Source organism: Aphelocoma coerulescens, chromosome 4, assembly GCF_041296385.1.
Source record: "Aphelocoma coerulescens isolate FSJ_1873_10779 chromosome 4, UR_Acoe_1.0, whole genome shotgun sequence".
NCBI classification, from domain to species: Eukaryota; Metazoa; Chordata; class Aves; order Passeriformes; family Corvidae; genus Aphelocoma; species Aphelocoma coerulescens.
This window is the reverse complement of record NC_091017.1, coordinates 71,357,724-71,373,597: the sequence shown is the minus strand read 5'-3', so window position 1 is coordinate 71,373,597 and position 15,874 is coordinate 71,357,724. Positions and strand designations below refer to the sequence as shown.

The 15,874-nt window shown below is 38.2% G+C and overlaps 1 protein-coding gene across 2 annotated transcripts in view; it reads right to left on the bottom strand.

Annotated features, from left to right (window-relative positions):
* LETM1 (leucine zipper and EF-hand containing transmembrane protein 1) overlaps window positions 1-15,874 on the bottom strand; it is a 28,688-nt gene that overhangs the window by 10,114 nt on the left and 2,700 nt on the right. For both annotated transcript variants that reach the window (XM_069014627.1, XM_069014629.1), the window contains exons 2-8: window positions 14,411-14,468; window positions 10,872-11,328; window positions 6,154-6,297; window positions 5,357-5,494; window positions 2,216-2,419; window positions 1,620-1,739; window positions 401-532 (exon numbers count right to left, since the gene is read on the bottom strand). In XM_069014627.1, the coding sequence (XP_068870728.1) occupies window positions 401-532; window positions 1,620-1,739; window positions 2,216-2,419; window positions 5,357-5,494; window positions 6,154-6,297; window positions 10,872-11,328; window positions 14,411-14,468 (1,253 nt within the window). The remainder of the gene's footprint in view (window positions 1-400; window positions 533-1,619; window positions 1,740-2,215; window positions 2,420-5,356; window positions 5,495-6,153; window positions 6,298-10,871; window positions 11,329-14,410; window positions 14,469-15,874) is intronic.

The following is a 15,874-nucleotide window of genomic DNA, read 5'->3' as shown; positions in this document are numbered from 1 at the left end:
GAAATCATACACGTTCTTCATTCTCCTTCTCTCAAGACTACCAACAATCCACTCTGACAATTTCTCTCTCTACATAACGTCATGTATTTTCATCAAGTATTAATGTCTTTATATAGCCTGAAGCATTTACTGTTTTTTTTGCAAGTGAAAGGTGTATTCTAAATCTTCTGATGCTATTACTGTCTGCTGTCATGTAATCCAATATTGCCCTGTATTTACTTTATCCTCATACCTCTCCACATACAACCCAACTTCTGCATTTGAAGGTCACTCAAATAAACCTACCTATGATTTAGTTTTTCAAGGCAAAGCAATGACTGAGAAGAACATCTACTTCTCTGGATAGATTTTCAGTCATGACACTGAATGTCAGCTATACACTATGTCCATCAATACTTACAGCACTGTCTGGTAGTGTCTGAAGGGTTGTTTTGAGCTGGTCAGCTGGAGAAAGGGTATCTGGAAGATACATGGCTCTGGATAAAATAAGCAATGAAGTAGGAATTTCCTGGTTCAGGTGCAGATCCAACCACTGTAAGTGCAATACAAAAAACAAATCTTCAACTTCAGGATGTTTTTTTCTTTTTTACAGACAAAATCAAGCACACACAAAAAAGCAAATACAATTTTTTTTTTTTTTAACCACCTCTTATCAGTCAATATCCCAGCACTGGAACTACAGGCGATAACCAGCTAAGAATTACAGCCATTGCAATGAAATATAGGAAGGCATATTTTGTTTGAAGAAGCATTTCAAGAAGTATTGAACGAATATTTGAACAAGTGGTTTGTTTCACATGCATCTTAAAATCACAGAATGGTTTGGGTTGGGTTAAAGATCATCCATCTAGTTCCAACTCCCTGTCATGGGCAGGGACACCTCCCACTAAATTTAGAGCTCCATTCAACCTGGCCTTCAACACTTCCAGGGATGGGGAGGCCACATCTCTGGGCAACCTGTGCCCATGTCTCACCACCCTCACAGAAGATAATTTCTTCCTAATATCTCATCTAAACCTGCCCTCCTTCAGCTTTAGGCCAACCCCCCTTGTCCTATCACTACATGTCCTTGTGATAAGTCCCTCTCCAGCTTTCCTGTAAGCCCCCTCTAGGTACTGAAGTTGCTATAAGGTGTCCCTGGAGCTTTCTCTTCTCCAGGCTGAACCCCCAACTCTCTCAGCCCATTTTCATAACAGAGGTGCTCCAGCCCTGTGATCAAATTATTGGCCTCCTCTGGATGTGTTCCAACAGACCTCCCCCTAAACCAGGCAACACCAAGAGACAAAGAACTGATCTACTCGGTGAAAACTTCTTTACAGAGCAATACAATAATTAGCAAGACAAACTTTCAGAATTGCAAATATATTTTGGGTATGTTTAAGTCTAAGTATCTATCTGCATCATAAAAACATCATGGTCCAGTCAAAAGGCAGCAACCCACAGCTACTACATACTTACAAAGTACATGTGATAAAAGCTTATTAAGAAGAAAGACTGTTTTAACCATCTTTTTTAATGAGAACAGAATCAAAACGACTTCTCAGAATCAAGACAAAAATCAGAGCATCAGTGCTAACAACTGTAGTTTGGTCTGCGTACTCAGTCTTGCAAAACCATACCTGTTTAAGCTGTTCCTTGAGACGCTCCTCTGTCACACCAAGAGCTCTCATCCCTCGGGCACGACAAGCTGCCTGCAGTTCTTTAACAGTCAGGGTATCAACTCCCTCTTCAGCAATCATCTGCACAATGGAAAGGAAATTTGACCGTGTAAGAGCTCAAAACAGAGGCACCACGGGCACTGCACAGCCAGAAGCCCGCGTGTTACAACGGCCACTAGAGGCTGCTACGGTAACACAGAACAGCCCCTGCTGCTCACACAGCTCCGGCACGGCCACTCACGGCTCATCTTTCTCTTTAAGCTGGTATTTCTATCAGCTCCCTTACAAATTATAGCTTCATAGAAACGTTTTTGTTTGTGATATAATTATTTTCATTGCAAGTAATGGTAGATTTAAAAAAGGTCCGTTTTTTTCCTAACAAATAAGGACGTTTATGATTTCAAGTTGTTCAAGCCTTTTTGCTCAAAGTTAGCTCAAGAACAAGACAAAGACAAAAAAAGGAAAATGCCCAGAAAAAAACCCATACATATATCCACACACACTCACTAATGTTATGTGTCAAAATTATTACCCAGTGCCTATTCAGAATGGCTCACCTTGTCATCTGCTTTTATGCTCCTCAACCTCATGGTCAGCTGGAAGCGGAGGAAGTTATTTGTCCCAATTGACTGAAGTTCCAACAATTTACAAAGTGCCACCAGCTGAGGCCTGGTCAGATTGTCCAGTGTCAACTCATCTTCAAACAGTTTAGAGAACCTTAAGATCTCCTCATTACTGGGTCTTTCACCAGTTTCCCTGATCTGTGAGAAAAAAACAAACACACACAAAGCTTTTCAAAGCAAATGTTATGGTTTGGCATTATTTTGAATAAAAGTACTCTCCTTGCTTGTCAAGCACTTTGCAGCACTTTTGGGATAAGAAATAGCACACAAGGAAGCAATAAAAGAAGTTTTTAAAAAACAAACAACTTACTTAGGCAAAAGATGGTGTCGACAGTTTCCAACAACACTGCACAATGTACTTAAGATAAAACTAACAAAACAAAAATTAGATGTATCTGTACACAAAGGAGCAGGTCTATCTGAACTGCACTGCCGTGACATACTCAAAAAAAAAAATTTACCTTTGAGTTAATAAATAGCTGCTACAGGAGTCACACTGGCAAGTATTTGTTCTGGTACCATACTTACTAAACACAGAAACACATAAGATAAAGACAGGAAGAAAAGTAAGAAGTACATCCAATGGCAAAAATTTCGCAACACTGGTGTCCCTTTGAAACACAGTTTAGGACACTTACCTACCTACTTCTCTCCACCATCACATTTGTTACAATACTGTTTTCCTTTCAATTCCTAGATGCTCTGCAGCACCCCAGTGAAAATGTTTTTGTACTTGAAGTTATTCCAAAGTATAAACCACTGTTTGGGAAAGGACTCTGCATCCTGATGAAGGCTCTATGTAACTGCTTGTACAAATGCAAAGTTAAGGTTTTCAGTGATGTGTTGCCAATGACTTCCCAGTCATTAAATCCAACTACTGGAAGCTGAAATAACAGTTCAAAGAAGTAGGAGAAAAATTCCCTAGTCTCATCAGGTCACAGTAAAGCATTATCACCTGTACAGATGTCGATTTTTCTATTTTAAGTATGCCACCAAAAGCTTACTAGAGACATCACTCCATCAAAAACCTACAGAACTCACAATTAAGTACTCCCAGACACTTGACACATTCGGTCTAAACAGGAAGTACACAGATATCCAAAAAAACCTTTTAAAACTACGTGACATCAAGTACAGGTCGAAAACCTAACATTACCTATACTGCCTGATTTATCATGCCTACCTGTTTTACCTGCAAACTCAAATATTTTAGTGAACAGCTACTGAGTACAGGAAAAGGTAAAAATCGGGAGACAAGATGGCCTTGAGTCCATTAACCTCCAGGATACTTGTGTAGCAGAGAAACCAACTTGGAGAAAGAAAGGTCAAAAGGCCTTGTTGTTCAACTTTGCCAGTGCCTTCACCATAGGAGCCAAAAATGGCACTTCAAAAATACAGGAAGTATTTTCTCCTTGTTTAAAGATGAATTTTGACATAGCCAAGCACGTGTTTCTTTAAAGTACAAACTGAAGCTTTCTAGTACATCACTAGCTACAAAGCAACAGAGAGAAGTTCTGGAATTATGCAGCAGACATGTTAAGCCTGTAATCAATGAGTCTTGCAGCATCAAATATTTCACCACAGAAGCAGCTGCAAAAGAACAGCAAAAAGGTGGGAAACATTTAAGCTTCTTCTTGCTCTGACATTTATTATCCAGCACAGTGAAATGAGATCAATGAAGTTTGTCTCTGTGGCACAAATGAGAAATATAAAGCTGTAAGAAGCACGCCCACACATAAGAAATGCAGGGCTTGAAACTTCTTTTTTAGTCATCAGAGGAACTTGGGACTTCCTCCAGCAAATGAGGAGTGAAACATCATTTATTTCCATGGAAATTAACGGCCAAATGTAAGTTCTCCGTAGCAGTTCTTTCAGAAGAAAATGAAATGTTCCAAACATGAAGCATGGCAGTGACAAGTTCCCAGAGCCTGCAGGCCCAGTGCTTCAGCCACTAAGTGCTGTAACTAACAGCTTACAATGTTCTGCAGATTTCAAAGAACAGAAACAGATGACTGCATAGAGGCTTCAAAGTACGTGGACTTTGCAAGCAGTTACTGACTGGCAAAATTTGCCACTATGATTATCTGAGGTGATCTACATGGCACTATCAGCATCATCTTACTACCCCACACTTTAAAACTTTATTCTTAGCTCTGACATGGAGGAAAATCTAAAGCTATTTGACAGGGCTTGTAAAGTTCATGTCTGAAACCCCTGGGCTTATGTGCCTTTCTCTGTGCAAATACACACTCTCTCCAAAGGACTCTCTCTACTGCCTTTCTTTCAACAAAGCACCTGGGGATGTTGTTGGCTCCACCTCTTAATCAACAGTCCCACAATTAAGAGAAATCAGAGATAATTACTGTCCTGAGAAGACTTAAGAGGGTATTTTTCATCTCTCCAGGAAGTACCTTACTCTCACCTAGAGTTTGGTGAAAGGAAATGCTGTGAAACCTAAAGGCCATCAATGTAGGAGGCAGATGCCTGACACTTAAAGTCTCTCTGTCAGCAACTGATCTTAAATAGAAGAATTTTGCACCAAGCACAGCAACCACATTCTACCTAAACCTCAGATTATACCACATTCTAGTCAATATAGCAACTGTGCACTTAAAAACTGTTTTATAAGCAGAATTAAACTTGACAAAAAATTTTACTTCCCCCCTATTAATTTTCAATCAGTTAATTAGAAAAGAAGTCTTCTCCCAGTTTTCATATCCAATACTAAAAAAAAAAAAAAAAGAGGTCAAAACCTACCAGAGTAACCACTGAGCACACAATGTTTCACGTCAGAGTTTAACTTATTAACATATAAGAGAAGAAGCAAATGAGCAGAAATACACTGCTTCTAGAATTAGAGAGTAGAAGCACCAGCTAGAACACCAAAGTTAGCAAGAGCAAAACTTCATCATACTGAAGTATTATTTACAGAAAAGAAATTTATCCTAAAAAAGCTACTACATCTTGTGTCTTCAAGTCCAACAAAATAAAGGTATCTGATAATTACCACAGACCAAAAAAATCATGAAGTTATTTTTTTGTAGGAAGAGAAAATACATTTTCCAAGGTTTTTACCTTTTGAAAGAATGTTGAAAAATCTTTTGTAACATTTCCTTTGGCTGCTTTATTTTTTAAGGCCATCTCCTCAATGGTGTCTTGAAGGAATTTAGCCAATTCAAGTTTTACTCTCAATTCTTTCTTCAATCTTTCCTCCTGTTAGAAAAATATTTTGTTTTAAAAGTTCCTTCCAGAAACACATGGACTAAATATCACTTCTGCCCCCAGACAAGTTATGTGGAGTAATTCTGGACTGCTGCTATAATACACACATTCCAAGGGGGCATTCACTCTTCCCAAAGATCTCCAAATCACACTGAAAAAGCTGAAGAGCTGAAGAGCTCTCTGTGTGCTCTGAAAGTGAAAACTTGTGGGGTTTTTTGGTGGGTTTTTAACAATTCTGAGAAAAGTTAACTAAAAGAAATAAAGTTTAATCAAAAAAAAGTGTAAGAAGCTATTTTAAATACTAAATTTTATATCAAGGTTTAAGACTACAAATGTTACATCTGTTTTAATACAACCAGAAAAATAACATCTCATAGCTTTCAGTTCTCCTTTGTAGGAGCCAGAAAATGGAGATGAGGACAGCACAAAGACTTTCAGCCCTGACAGCTTGGTACCTGCACATATAAAAACCATGATGGCACTGGTTCATTATAATATGTTAAAAAGCAAGATCTTCAAAATAAGATAAGGAAGATTAAAGCATCACCCTAACACTGAAAAAAAAAATCTTAGACTTCTAATTACTTCACCAAGGAAATTTCTAACTTTTTAAAAAAATATCACTGGATTATAAATTCAAACCTGCTTACCTTTTTAGACTTTGTCTCAAATGTAGAGGGAAGCATATTAGGGAACAACTTAAGAGCTACTGGAAGCAAAAACTCCATAAATGGGACAACAAGAAAAACCAAGAAAGGGACCAGACGAAAAAGATCAGCACATATTCGAAGAAACTGGAAGGGGAAAAAAAAATATTGATAAGCTAAAGTTTAAATACTTATTTTAAAAATACTTGTTTTGACCATCCAATTATCACTTAGGTTCACATATACATATTTGCTATGAAGAAATTTTAAAATAACACAGTAAAAGGATGTGATAAAGTCAGTTTCTAGTGGTTTTTTTTCAAGTTGCTATATACTACAGAGTGCTGGAGTTTCACCAGTTTTCAACACTATAGAAAGTATTTCAAAAGCCTCACTGTGTCTCAATAGGATTATAGGACAAGTATCTCATTTAAACCTCTTAAAAGCACCTGAAAACAGGAGGTGGTCATTTGTTGTCATTAAAGCTGCTTAACTTCTTTTATGCATCTTTATTTGTGCTCCACCACTTCTTACATGCATGAGCTACTATGGACTAAGTAACCAAGAATAAAATGAAAGATCCCTCCCCCTCTGCCTTATAACAATTGTAATGTACATTTAAATCCAGGGTAATGAGCCCAGCTTGGTAGATTTTTTTGTTTTTAAAACCACTGCTTTTCCAGAGCAGTAATCCTCTGAAGCAGGCGGCGTTAGTCACGGAATCTTGATCTGCATGAAATAAATACTATCCTTGTGATTTCTGTACACTCACAAATATATATATTAGGCTGTACAGTCTATTATCAAATCTTTCAGTAATTGTTGAAAGCTTAATAACTCTGTTTATATTGGGGAGTGCAGATCTTCTTTGACTCTATCTCGTTTTACAAAGGAAAAAACTGGTTGTTGGGAATCCCATCAGTTCCTAAATCAGAGGTACGCTCCAGTACTCTACTGCCACAGCACTGTCATTCCACATCAGGATTTGAGTGGCAAAAACTGGCAACATAAATGCTATTACAAAAGTAAACCCGTGCTCCCCACTCCAGCCCCTCCTCAGGCTTCATGGTAATCAAGGGGAACAGCAGCAACAGCCAGCACAGATCCCATGTCCTCAGGACCGGTTTGCTAAAATACAAAACCTGTAAAACTTCATTCAGAATTTCCTTTGCATAAAACCAGCCAAAATCTTAAGCACTGCTGTATGTGGAATGCACATGCTCTACAGATTCAAAGTTTGGCATTTTTCTTTGTATATAAAAAAATTCAGTTTCCCAGAAGGCATGCTTTGGTCCTTTGTTTACAGGCTCAAGGATTTTTCCATTCATTCCAACAATAGAAGGCAAACGACTACCATGGAATTAAAAAAAAAAAAAAAAGTAACAAAGTTTGGAAGAAAATTTTAAAACTCAGAAGAAAAGTACATTTTCCCTAAAAAAACCCACCTCAAAATTTCTATAAGAGTACAGAGTTCCTATTTTTACCCAGTCTCTATTCTCAGACAGTGGGTGCAAGTATTTCTACAAAATCCATATCCAAGGAAGCAGTTTTACCCCTGGATAAGCCAACCTAATGCTAACCTGAGACGAGGTATAAAGAGCCGTGAAGGTGTACTGGCATTCACACCACTGATCCAGCTAAAACTGACCCATAAATACATACACATACAAGGGGAAAAGGAACAGAATAAACCAAGCAGGGGTGGGGCAGGAAAACTTGATTTAAGCACCAAGCTTTTCACAGCAGCACTGTCCTGGATCAGCTTTCACAAATCATGGAACTGCACCCTCGGCTGACTCAAGGAAAACAGCTTTACGCAGGAACCTAATACAATGGTGTACGATTACACACACATTATTTGGCAGCACAGCACGAGAACCTTGTGACTACTCTGTATCTGCTGCTACAGCCCGTGTATTCCACTCTTCCCTCCTCTGCAGGGAAGAGTTTGTAAAGCTGGTGGACTTGCCACAAACTCCATTGTGTTTGCCAGCTCACTGCCACGTTCTGAACCATCCTGCTGCAGGAGTCAGCACTAGAGCAGTTAGGTTTTAACAGTACCGTGTTTTACCTCTTCCTGCCTTCTCTCCTAAGTGTAGATATGTGACCTTGCTGAATCCAAACCCTGCCAGCAATTGTACAAAGCAGAATTTTGGAATTGACTTAGTTTACATAAACAATAGGTCCCTTTGCATTAGCCATGCTGGAATTGCTTGTTCATGTGGTTAGATTACTTGGATATCTTTCCATTATTGCCTCCAATGAGGAAGGAAAGGGCAGGCAGAAATAACTCATTTGTCAGTCTGCATGAAGATAAGATTTGTCTAGGACTGTCAGCTCATGTGCAGCTTAATACTTTCAAAGCAGTATATACTTCAATTTTTATTTTATATTTTTTAAAAGTTCAGGAGGTAATCCGGCACCAAAATGTTAAGACTTCTTTAAATCAGTCAATATACTACAATTTAAGGTTGAACTGATAAAAAATGAACTGTGTTGAAACAAACTTGAAATAAGGTTTAAAAAAACCCAACATGTAGAGGGTTTGTTCAGCTGCAGGCTTTTGCTTTTCACTGACCCCAGCTTCTGAGCCTACCATGCCCTCATTCCAGAGATAGGATGTCCTCTTCCTCAGGACATACAATACAGAAAACACAAAACCTAGACTGAGAAACTAACATTACTGTAGTTATTAAAACTATTTTCTCTACATCTCCTACACTGCATTTGCATGCATATAAACACACAGTACATCATTAGATAAGAGACAGGCTACAGCAATGTAAACACTAATTTATATCTGCAAACAAATAAATGTCCATTTCATTTAAAAAGAGAATTAATACAAAAAGTGAACATTTGCACAAAAAAACCCAAATCTGGGAAGGCCAAATGCCAGATCACTACTTAAACATGAGAAAGACAGCCCTATCATCACTAGATGACAAAATCAAAAGGTAATCAAATGAATGAATAAATCCATCTATCGATGGAATATTACTGTTGTTTATATAATTTCTAAGAAGTATGGCTCAGTAAATATGAAAGAGGCAGGAAAACCAATGGTTCCAATTTTCTCCCTGGAGAATTTCCGATTCTGTTTTAAACCATGAATTAATTTGTCTTGTCTGGCTTTCCAAGTTCCCCAAAGCTCTCAATAAGTCGGCACAAGGTAGAACTGCTACTTCAAGAAGTCCTGCAGTCCTCACCTTCCCCTGTCCTCAGTTACTCTTTCTGGTACTACATAATCCCCTCTCACGTCAGCACAGACTGTTATATTTATTGCTGAGCAACATCTCAGCTGGGTGAGCTGCCAAGCAGACTCTTGTACCAGCACAAGGAAGAGGGCAAAACTTAATGAGCATGAAGATGCTGAGACCATCAAGCAGTGCTGTCCGAGAGGAGACCACACATACTCACAGACAGAAACTGCTACACGTGCATGTAACAATTTTTGCTACTTGTCTAACCTTGTGAATTTAGGAAGAACTTTTTCATACTGCATTTAAGATGTGATGTGCTTTACTTATATGTGATGCGCTTTACAAATTGTTCAAATGTGACCTAATTTTATCAGGAAATGATTAAAACAATGAGCAGATACTCGTATTTTTGATCATTTACTGGAAGTTTTGAGGGCAGAGATGTGAACCCAGCACATTGTGTGTGCAGGGTACAAACTGCAGAGCACCACACTGTGCCACGAGCAGCACTGTGCACTCCTGCCCCAGAGCACACACACCTGCTCTCCAGCATTTCTTCTAGAACATCTTTCCAGTAACAGCTGAAATGCTTTTTTTATAAAGGCAGGAAGGCAGACTTGAATTTTTAATCAGTATAAACTGCTTAAACATCTTGTCCTTAAAAGCAGTAAAATGAGAATTGTCAAATCAGCATGTTTAATATTTTGCTAATGAAGTTGAATATCAATGCATTCTTTACCAAAACCAAGAAATTAACTACACCAGCTTAATATTTTGCAGTCTTTTCATATACGAGCTCACATTTAATGTTTTTAAATATCCATATAACTTTTCAGTCTAATTAAATATGCTCATTTCACCCAAAACCTGAAATTACTATTGAAATACATATATATTATCCAAAGTTGAGAGAACTCACATTTTGCACTCCAGATTTCATCTCCCTTTTCTTTAAAATTATCAGTTGCATTTTTATAGTTTCATAAATGTAAGCAACATGTCATAAATAAAGGAAATGTATCTGGGCTAAAATTATTTCAGATATATTTATAACTGAAATAGTATATTATCAATCATGCATTTCAGCCTGCAGCTTTTATCCCATTCAAAAGAACCCCATGAAGCAGCAAACAGGAACAGAACTGGCACAGATACAACCTTTACTAGCAGTGTTTTCCCTCTATTTTTCCAGCTGGAGTGAAAAAGCAGAGAAAGTGACCATATGTATGGTACATGGCTGGGAACTTGAGAACAAACCACAATTGCTGCCCATGTGACAAAAGAGAAGAATCCTCTGCTGGTCCAACTAGAAAATAACAAATTTATCTTCAATAATGGGCAACACAAGTAAAAAGTTTTGGGGCAATACCCAAAAATACTCCACACACTAAGGAGAAAGGAAACACACCTAGCAATTTTAATTCTAGGAACAAAAGACAACAGAAAGAACTAATTCAGTTTTAACAAAACAGAGCAACCATCGAGGACACCCAAAGGAAATTGGTCTTGACTCAGTACCTGTCTCCGTTCCCGACGAGACAAAGTGTTTCCGTGCAGGATTCTCCAGAGCATCCTCGCAGCTATTTTTGTGTCAATCCACAGCAATCGAAACCCATGGTAATAGTGCTTCAGTTCATCCACAATCCTCTGCCCAAGAGATTTTTTCACAACTTCCACTTCTGTTGGACTATATACAGGACCTCCTTCTTCCAGCTTCTTGTTTTTGTCCTTTAAGGACTTCAGTGACTTTTCAACTATGGAGTCATCTTGAAGGGGACGTGAAGAATGCCACCACCTAACTGGAAGATACTGGGGACCTAAAACACCCACGGTTGCTAGTGGCGTCCATGAACCAGAAGAGCTCGCAAGAGAAAAGTGTATTTGTTCAGATCCTTTAGTCCAACAACAATAGTGAGCTTTTTTGGAGTAGGCGTAAACAGGAGGGACACTAGTGCAATATTTAAAGTGTACAGTCCTTAAAAAGAAAAAAGCATTCAAGAATTAGCAACAGATCATCAGCTAGTTTTATATATACATTTGCATGGATATATATATTTATGTATTTATAAAACATGTAATTTGAAAACTATCTACTGCATATTTAAGGGAAAAAAACCCCCAATGTCTATACCTGAAAAGAATACTTGGCTTTACTTCATGACCAAAAAAAAAAAATTAACCTGCAGGGAATTTTCCATTGTACAACTTTGAAAAGGTAGTTTATTTTACTCCAATTAAATAAAGAACAGCTACCACATGTGCTTTCCATTTAGAAAGCTACATTTGAAAACTAACATGCAAATTCATAAGTAACATAAAGTCCCTTCTATTACTTCACCTCTTTGTGCAAAACACTTGAGACAAAAAAAATATAAGTTGTATACTTGGGAGAGGTGCTAAGTCAGAGAATTAGTATCAGAGGAATCCAACTTCATTAGAGTTCCTCTCGTACCATCTCCATGCATCCAGTTTTCCTTATTCAACAGAAACTTTTGCAAAAACTTCCATCACGGTACTGATTTGGGGCAGAGAGAACCGACACTCTTCTACCTTGTTGAGAACTTTGTTCTTTTCTTTAATTAAATGTAGACTGTAGTTAGCAGGGAAGCACTGCTCAAACACCCCTAACATTCCTTATACACACAGAAGAACCACTCGTTATACGCAAGTAGGATTGTACATGCTTTTATTAAAAGACAGGACAAAAATAAAACAGTAGATAAAATGTTTTATATAAATGAGTTCCATTAGTGTCCCTCAAACTGAGATACCAGCATTAAGACATCAACAGGACAGAAATGACTGGGGTGTTTTCTTCATGGAGCCCTTGTACTACCGAAACAAAATCAGAATGTGTTTTTGTCTTCAGTCAATGAACAAAAAAAATAGGTGCAAGTGGCTCTACAAGCTTGAGTAACATTTTAAGGAAAAAATGGTTTCTCATACACTTAGAAGTGTTAACCTCACTCAATTTTCAGCCAGAAACACTTTTTAAGCTTAATTATTACATGTTCAAATGAGTAATGGTTTTGTCTACTCAATGTTATTTAAATAGAACTTTGTACAAAAAAGAATAAAAAGACTAAATTATTACTTTTTAAAGACACATGATTTTCTAGTTTAAACTGAAGTTTTAGCATCTGATCTCTCAGTGGTCAGACAACTGCTGGAACATATGCAGTTACACAAAACAGTCTCTTGGATAGCTAGAAAGCGACACACTTGCGCAGATATTAACTAATAAGAATTACAGCTTAATTACTTTAAGAAAATGAAGTATATATTCAAAACCAGATTTAAACACTTGCATAAATCAATCCACCCTGACTCTAAGGCATTTCCCAAAAGCAGAGCTCCAGGCCTACAAACCAAGTTCCACCTACATACATTGACACTCTTCTGTATGCCAAGAGGAAGAGAGCTCTGACAGCAAACTGGTTCTGAGTCTGCAGGAAATAAAAATTTTGCAAGAAATGTCCCTCTCTGAACACACTTTCAGACACACAATGTGTGTCTGAGTGATGTCAGACACAATTTCTATCCCATCTGTCCTCAGTACTTATCACTAGAGTCCCCTGCATTCAGATCTGGGTCATGTGGGGTGCAAGCATTACTTTGTTTTATTTTAAGCAGCAACATTACATTAATAGCAGCTTTGGTTAGAAAAAAACAAACACAAAAACCCCACCCCAAACCTTCTCAACAGAATAAGATTTTCTGTCCCAATAGCCTGCTGCTGATTTCACCACAGAATCACAGAATGGCTTGGGTTGGAAGACATCTTAAAAACCATCCACTGCCAACCCCTCTGCCACAGGCAGGGACACTTTCCACTAGACCAGGATGCTCAGAGCTCTGTCCAACCTTGCCTTGAACACTTCCAGGGATGGGGCATCCACAGCTTCTCTGGGCAACCTGTTCCAGTGTCTCATCATCACAGAGCAAAGAATTTCTTCCTAATATCTAATCTAAACCTACTTTCTTTCATTTTAAAGCCATTCCCCCTCACCCTGTCACTCCATTCCATTGACAAAAGTCCTTCTCCAGCTCCCTTGTAGCCCCTTCAGGTACTGGAAGGTGCTGTAAGGCTTCTCTGGAGCCTTCTCCATGCTGAACAACCCCAACTTTCTCAGTCTATCTCCATAGGAGAGGTGCTCCAGCCTAACAGGCTTAAAACCATAATTTTCCAACTTCCCAACAGAGAGGTCTTACATACTAACACACTAAAAATAGGTATTTTAAAATGTTTTATTTATTTTTAAAAATTAATCATAATTAATTCTATAGCAAGTGATATAGGACTAACATGTCTAAAAACGAACTGGTTGGTTCTGTATTAGAAGATTGTGTCTAGAGACACATCCTTATGCTAAAATGAAAACTCAGGAAATCGAAGAATAGTCTCTGTATCCTGAGCAGCCAGATCATAAATAAACTACAGAACACGTATTTTAACATTCCATGGAAAGGCATTAGGAAATTCTTATCTACAAGTATGCCTTGTGAGCCAAGCCAGGAACAGAGAATGGATTCTGCCAACATTCAACCCCTTCAGTTCCATAAGGGCACACAACAGCTGGATGTGTTTTCAGAAGAGGACACCATCACCCAAGGCTGCAACATACAATACACTCCTTTCTTTGGTTTAACAGAGATACCACTCAGATGCTCTACATTCTTATCTGTCAACTGTGATTTTCAAATAGCTGTGACTGAATACTTACTCTATGGAACTCCATGGAGAAAGTATGCAAGAAGCTTATCAGATCCCATTATGATTCCAGGGCACACCTGGAATCACCCAAGATAGAGATTAATATTCTACAGTTTTCATTTCAGAAGTGAAACAGAAAGGGAGGAAGTGGGCAAAAAGGGAAGATTTCACTTTCTTTCTCCCGTACACAACCAACCAGGTGAAGCGAGTTATACTCAGACTTCCTTTAATCTGTGAATAACACAAGCCGAATCTAGTATTTTAGCACTTTGTCTAGATTTAAACCTACATTCTATGACAGTATACTAACTGATAGTTCAGAAAAATGTTCATATTTACTCACATTTTGTTTGTCAGCCTCAGGGATGTACAGCTAAGACATGCCCGATCTCCCAAGTTACCTAGAAAAATACCAATAATTAGCACCAATTCTGAAATTCAGGAGGACATTTACCCATGTAGTGAACTGCACACAAATACATGAGTTAGAAGATTGATCTTTACATAGAAATGGCTACTACTGAAAGCACAAAAAAGGTGTTGCTTAACACGCAGAGTCAAACTCTGTGCATGTGTGAGGTTTGTTTGCTCTTGTTCAACTGTCTGAAGACAAGTTTACAGGTCCCTCAGGCAAGAAACTATATTGCAGAAGAACTGAAAGCAAATGTAATTTTTTAACAGCTCAATGACAACACAGTATCAGATGATGTTTTATGCAAAACAAATAAAACATGAGCAGGGATCTAAAGATACTTCACTAGACAGGTGGAACCACTGCACCATTTCAATACATTGCTGTCCATTTTGATTAGCAATTGGTAAAAATAGCTCTACCCCATGATCTCTCTGCAAAGGATAGAAATTGTCTTGAATAGAGGGGTGAGAACCTGACCCGAAGCATATGAATAGTCAGCTTTCCAGAAAACACTGTGTCTCTCAAAATAAATCACATTTGAAACACTACCTCAGAATCAGTCCTAACAAGAGCTAATAAAGTCCAAAAGAAGGGCTGACACATATATACAGGCAGCCTCCATCCAGGTATAGAGACAAACAGCATCCATTCTGGAAATAAACTGAGAAGATCATCAAATCATAAATCATCTAAGTCGCATGCTTCAATAAAGGGCCATGATTGAAAGTCTTCCAACCGTGGAAGAAGCATCAACAAATAAAATGCTACCTAGTAGCCGTACACAATCTACAGTCACTGAAAGTCATCCCTGAGCCCACTAGAAAGGAATTCATCTTCCTAAAGAAACTTTAAAAAAATAAATCTTGTATCAACACCTTGCTACAATAACTCAATAGGTTGTTACTACCAAGAGCAAAAAGATTTCAGGACAGATCACAAAAATATCACACAAGCAAGACTCCAAATGTCTTGACTCTTTTTGGCCAATCTTTTCAGAATTCACTATAACCAAACTAAAATTGGAAGGCTGGATAGACTAGGCATACTGTTTCTCTCATCTGGAACCTACCATTTCTGGTCAATCCTAAGAGACAGCAGGATAGAAAGGTCATTTGAGACGTCTGTGGTACCCTTTCCCATCATCAAAGCCAAGATACGGCCTATGACAGAACCTAAAGTAGACACCTGTATCTGAGAAAAACACCCAACACTGATGACCAAAAGCCTTCCCCAACAAAATACCCTTATTGTTAGGGGAAAAGAGATGCTGCCAAAATCAGGTGGGACAATCAGAAGGTATAGAAGAGAAGTTAACTTATCTTGAAAATCTTGGTAACTAAGGGATGTCCCATGCTAAGTGGGCTCTAAAGTAATCACAGCAAAAGCTGTGGC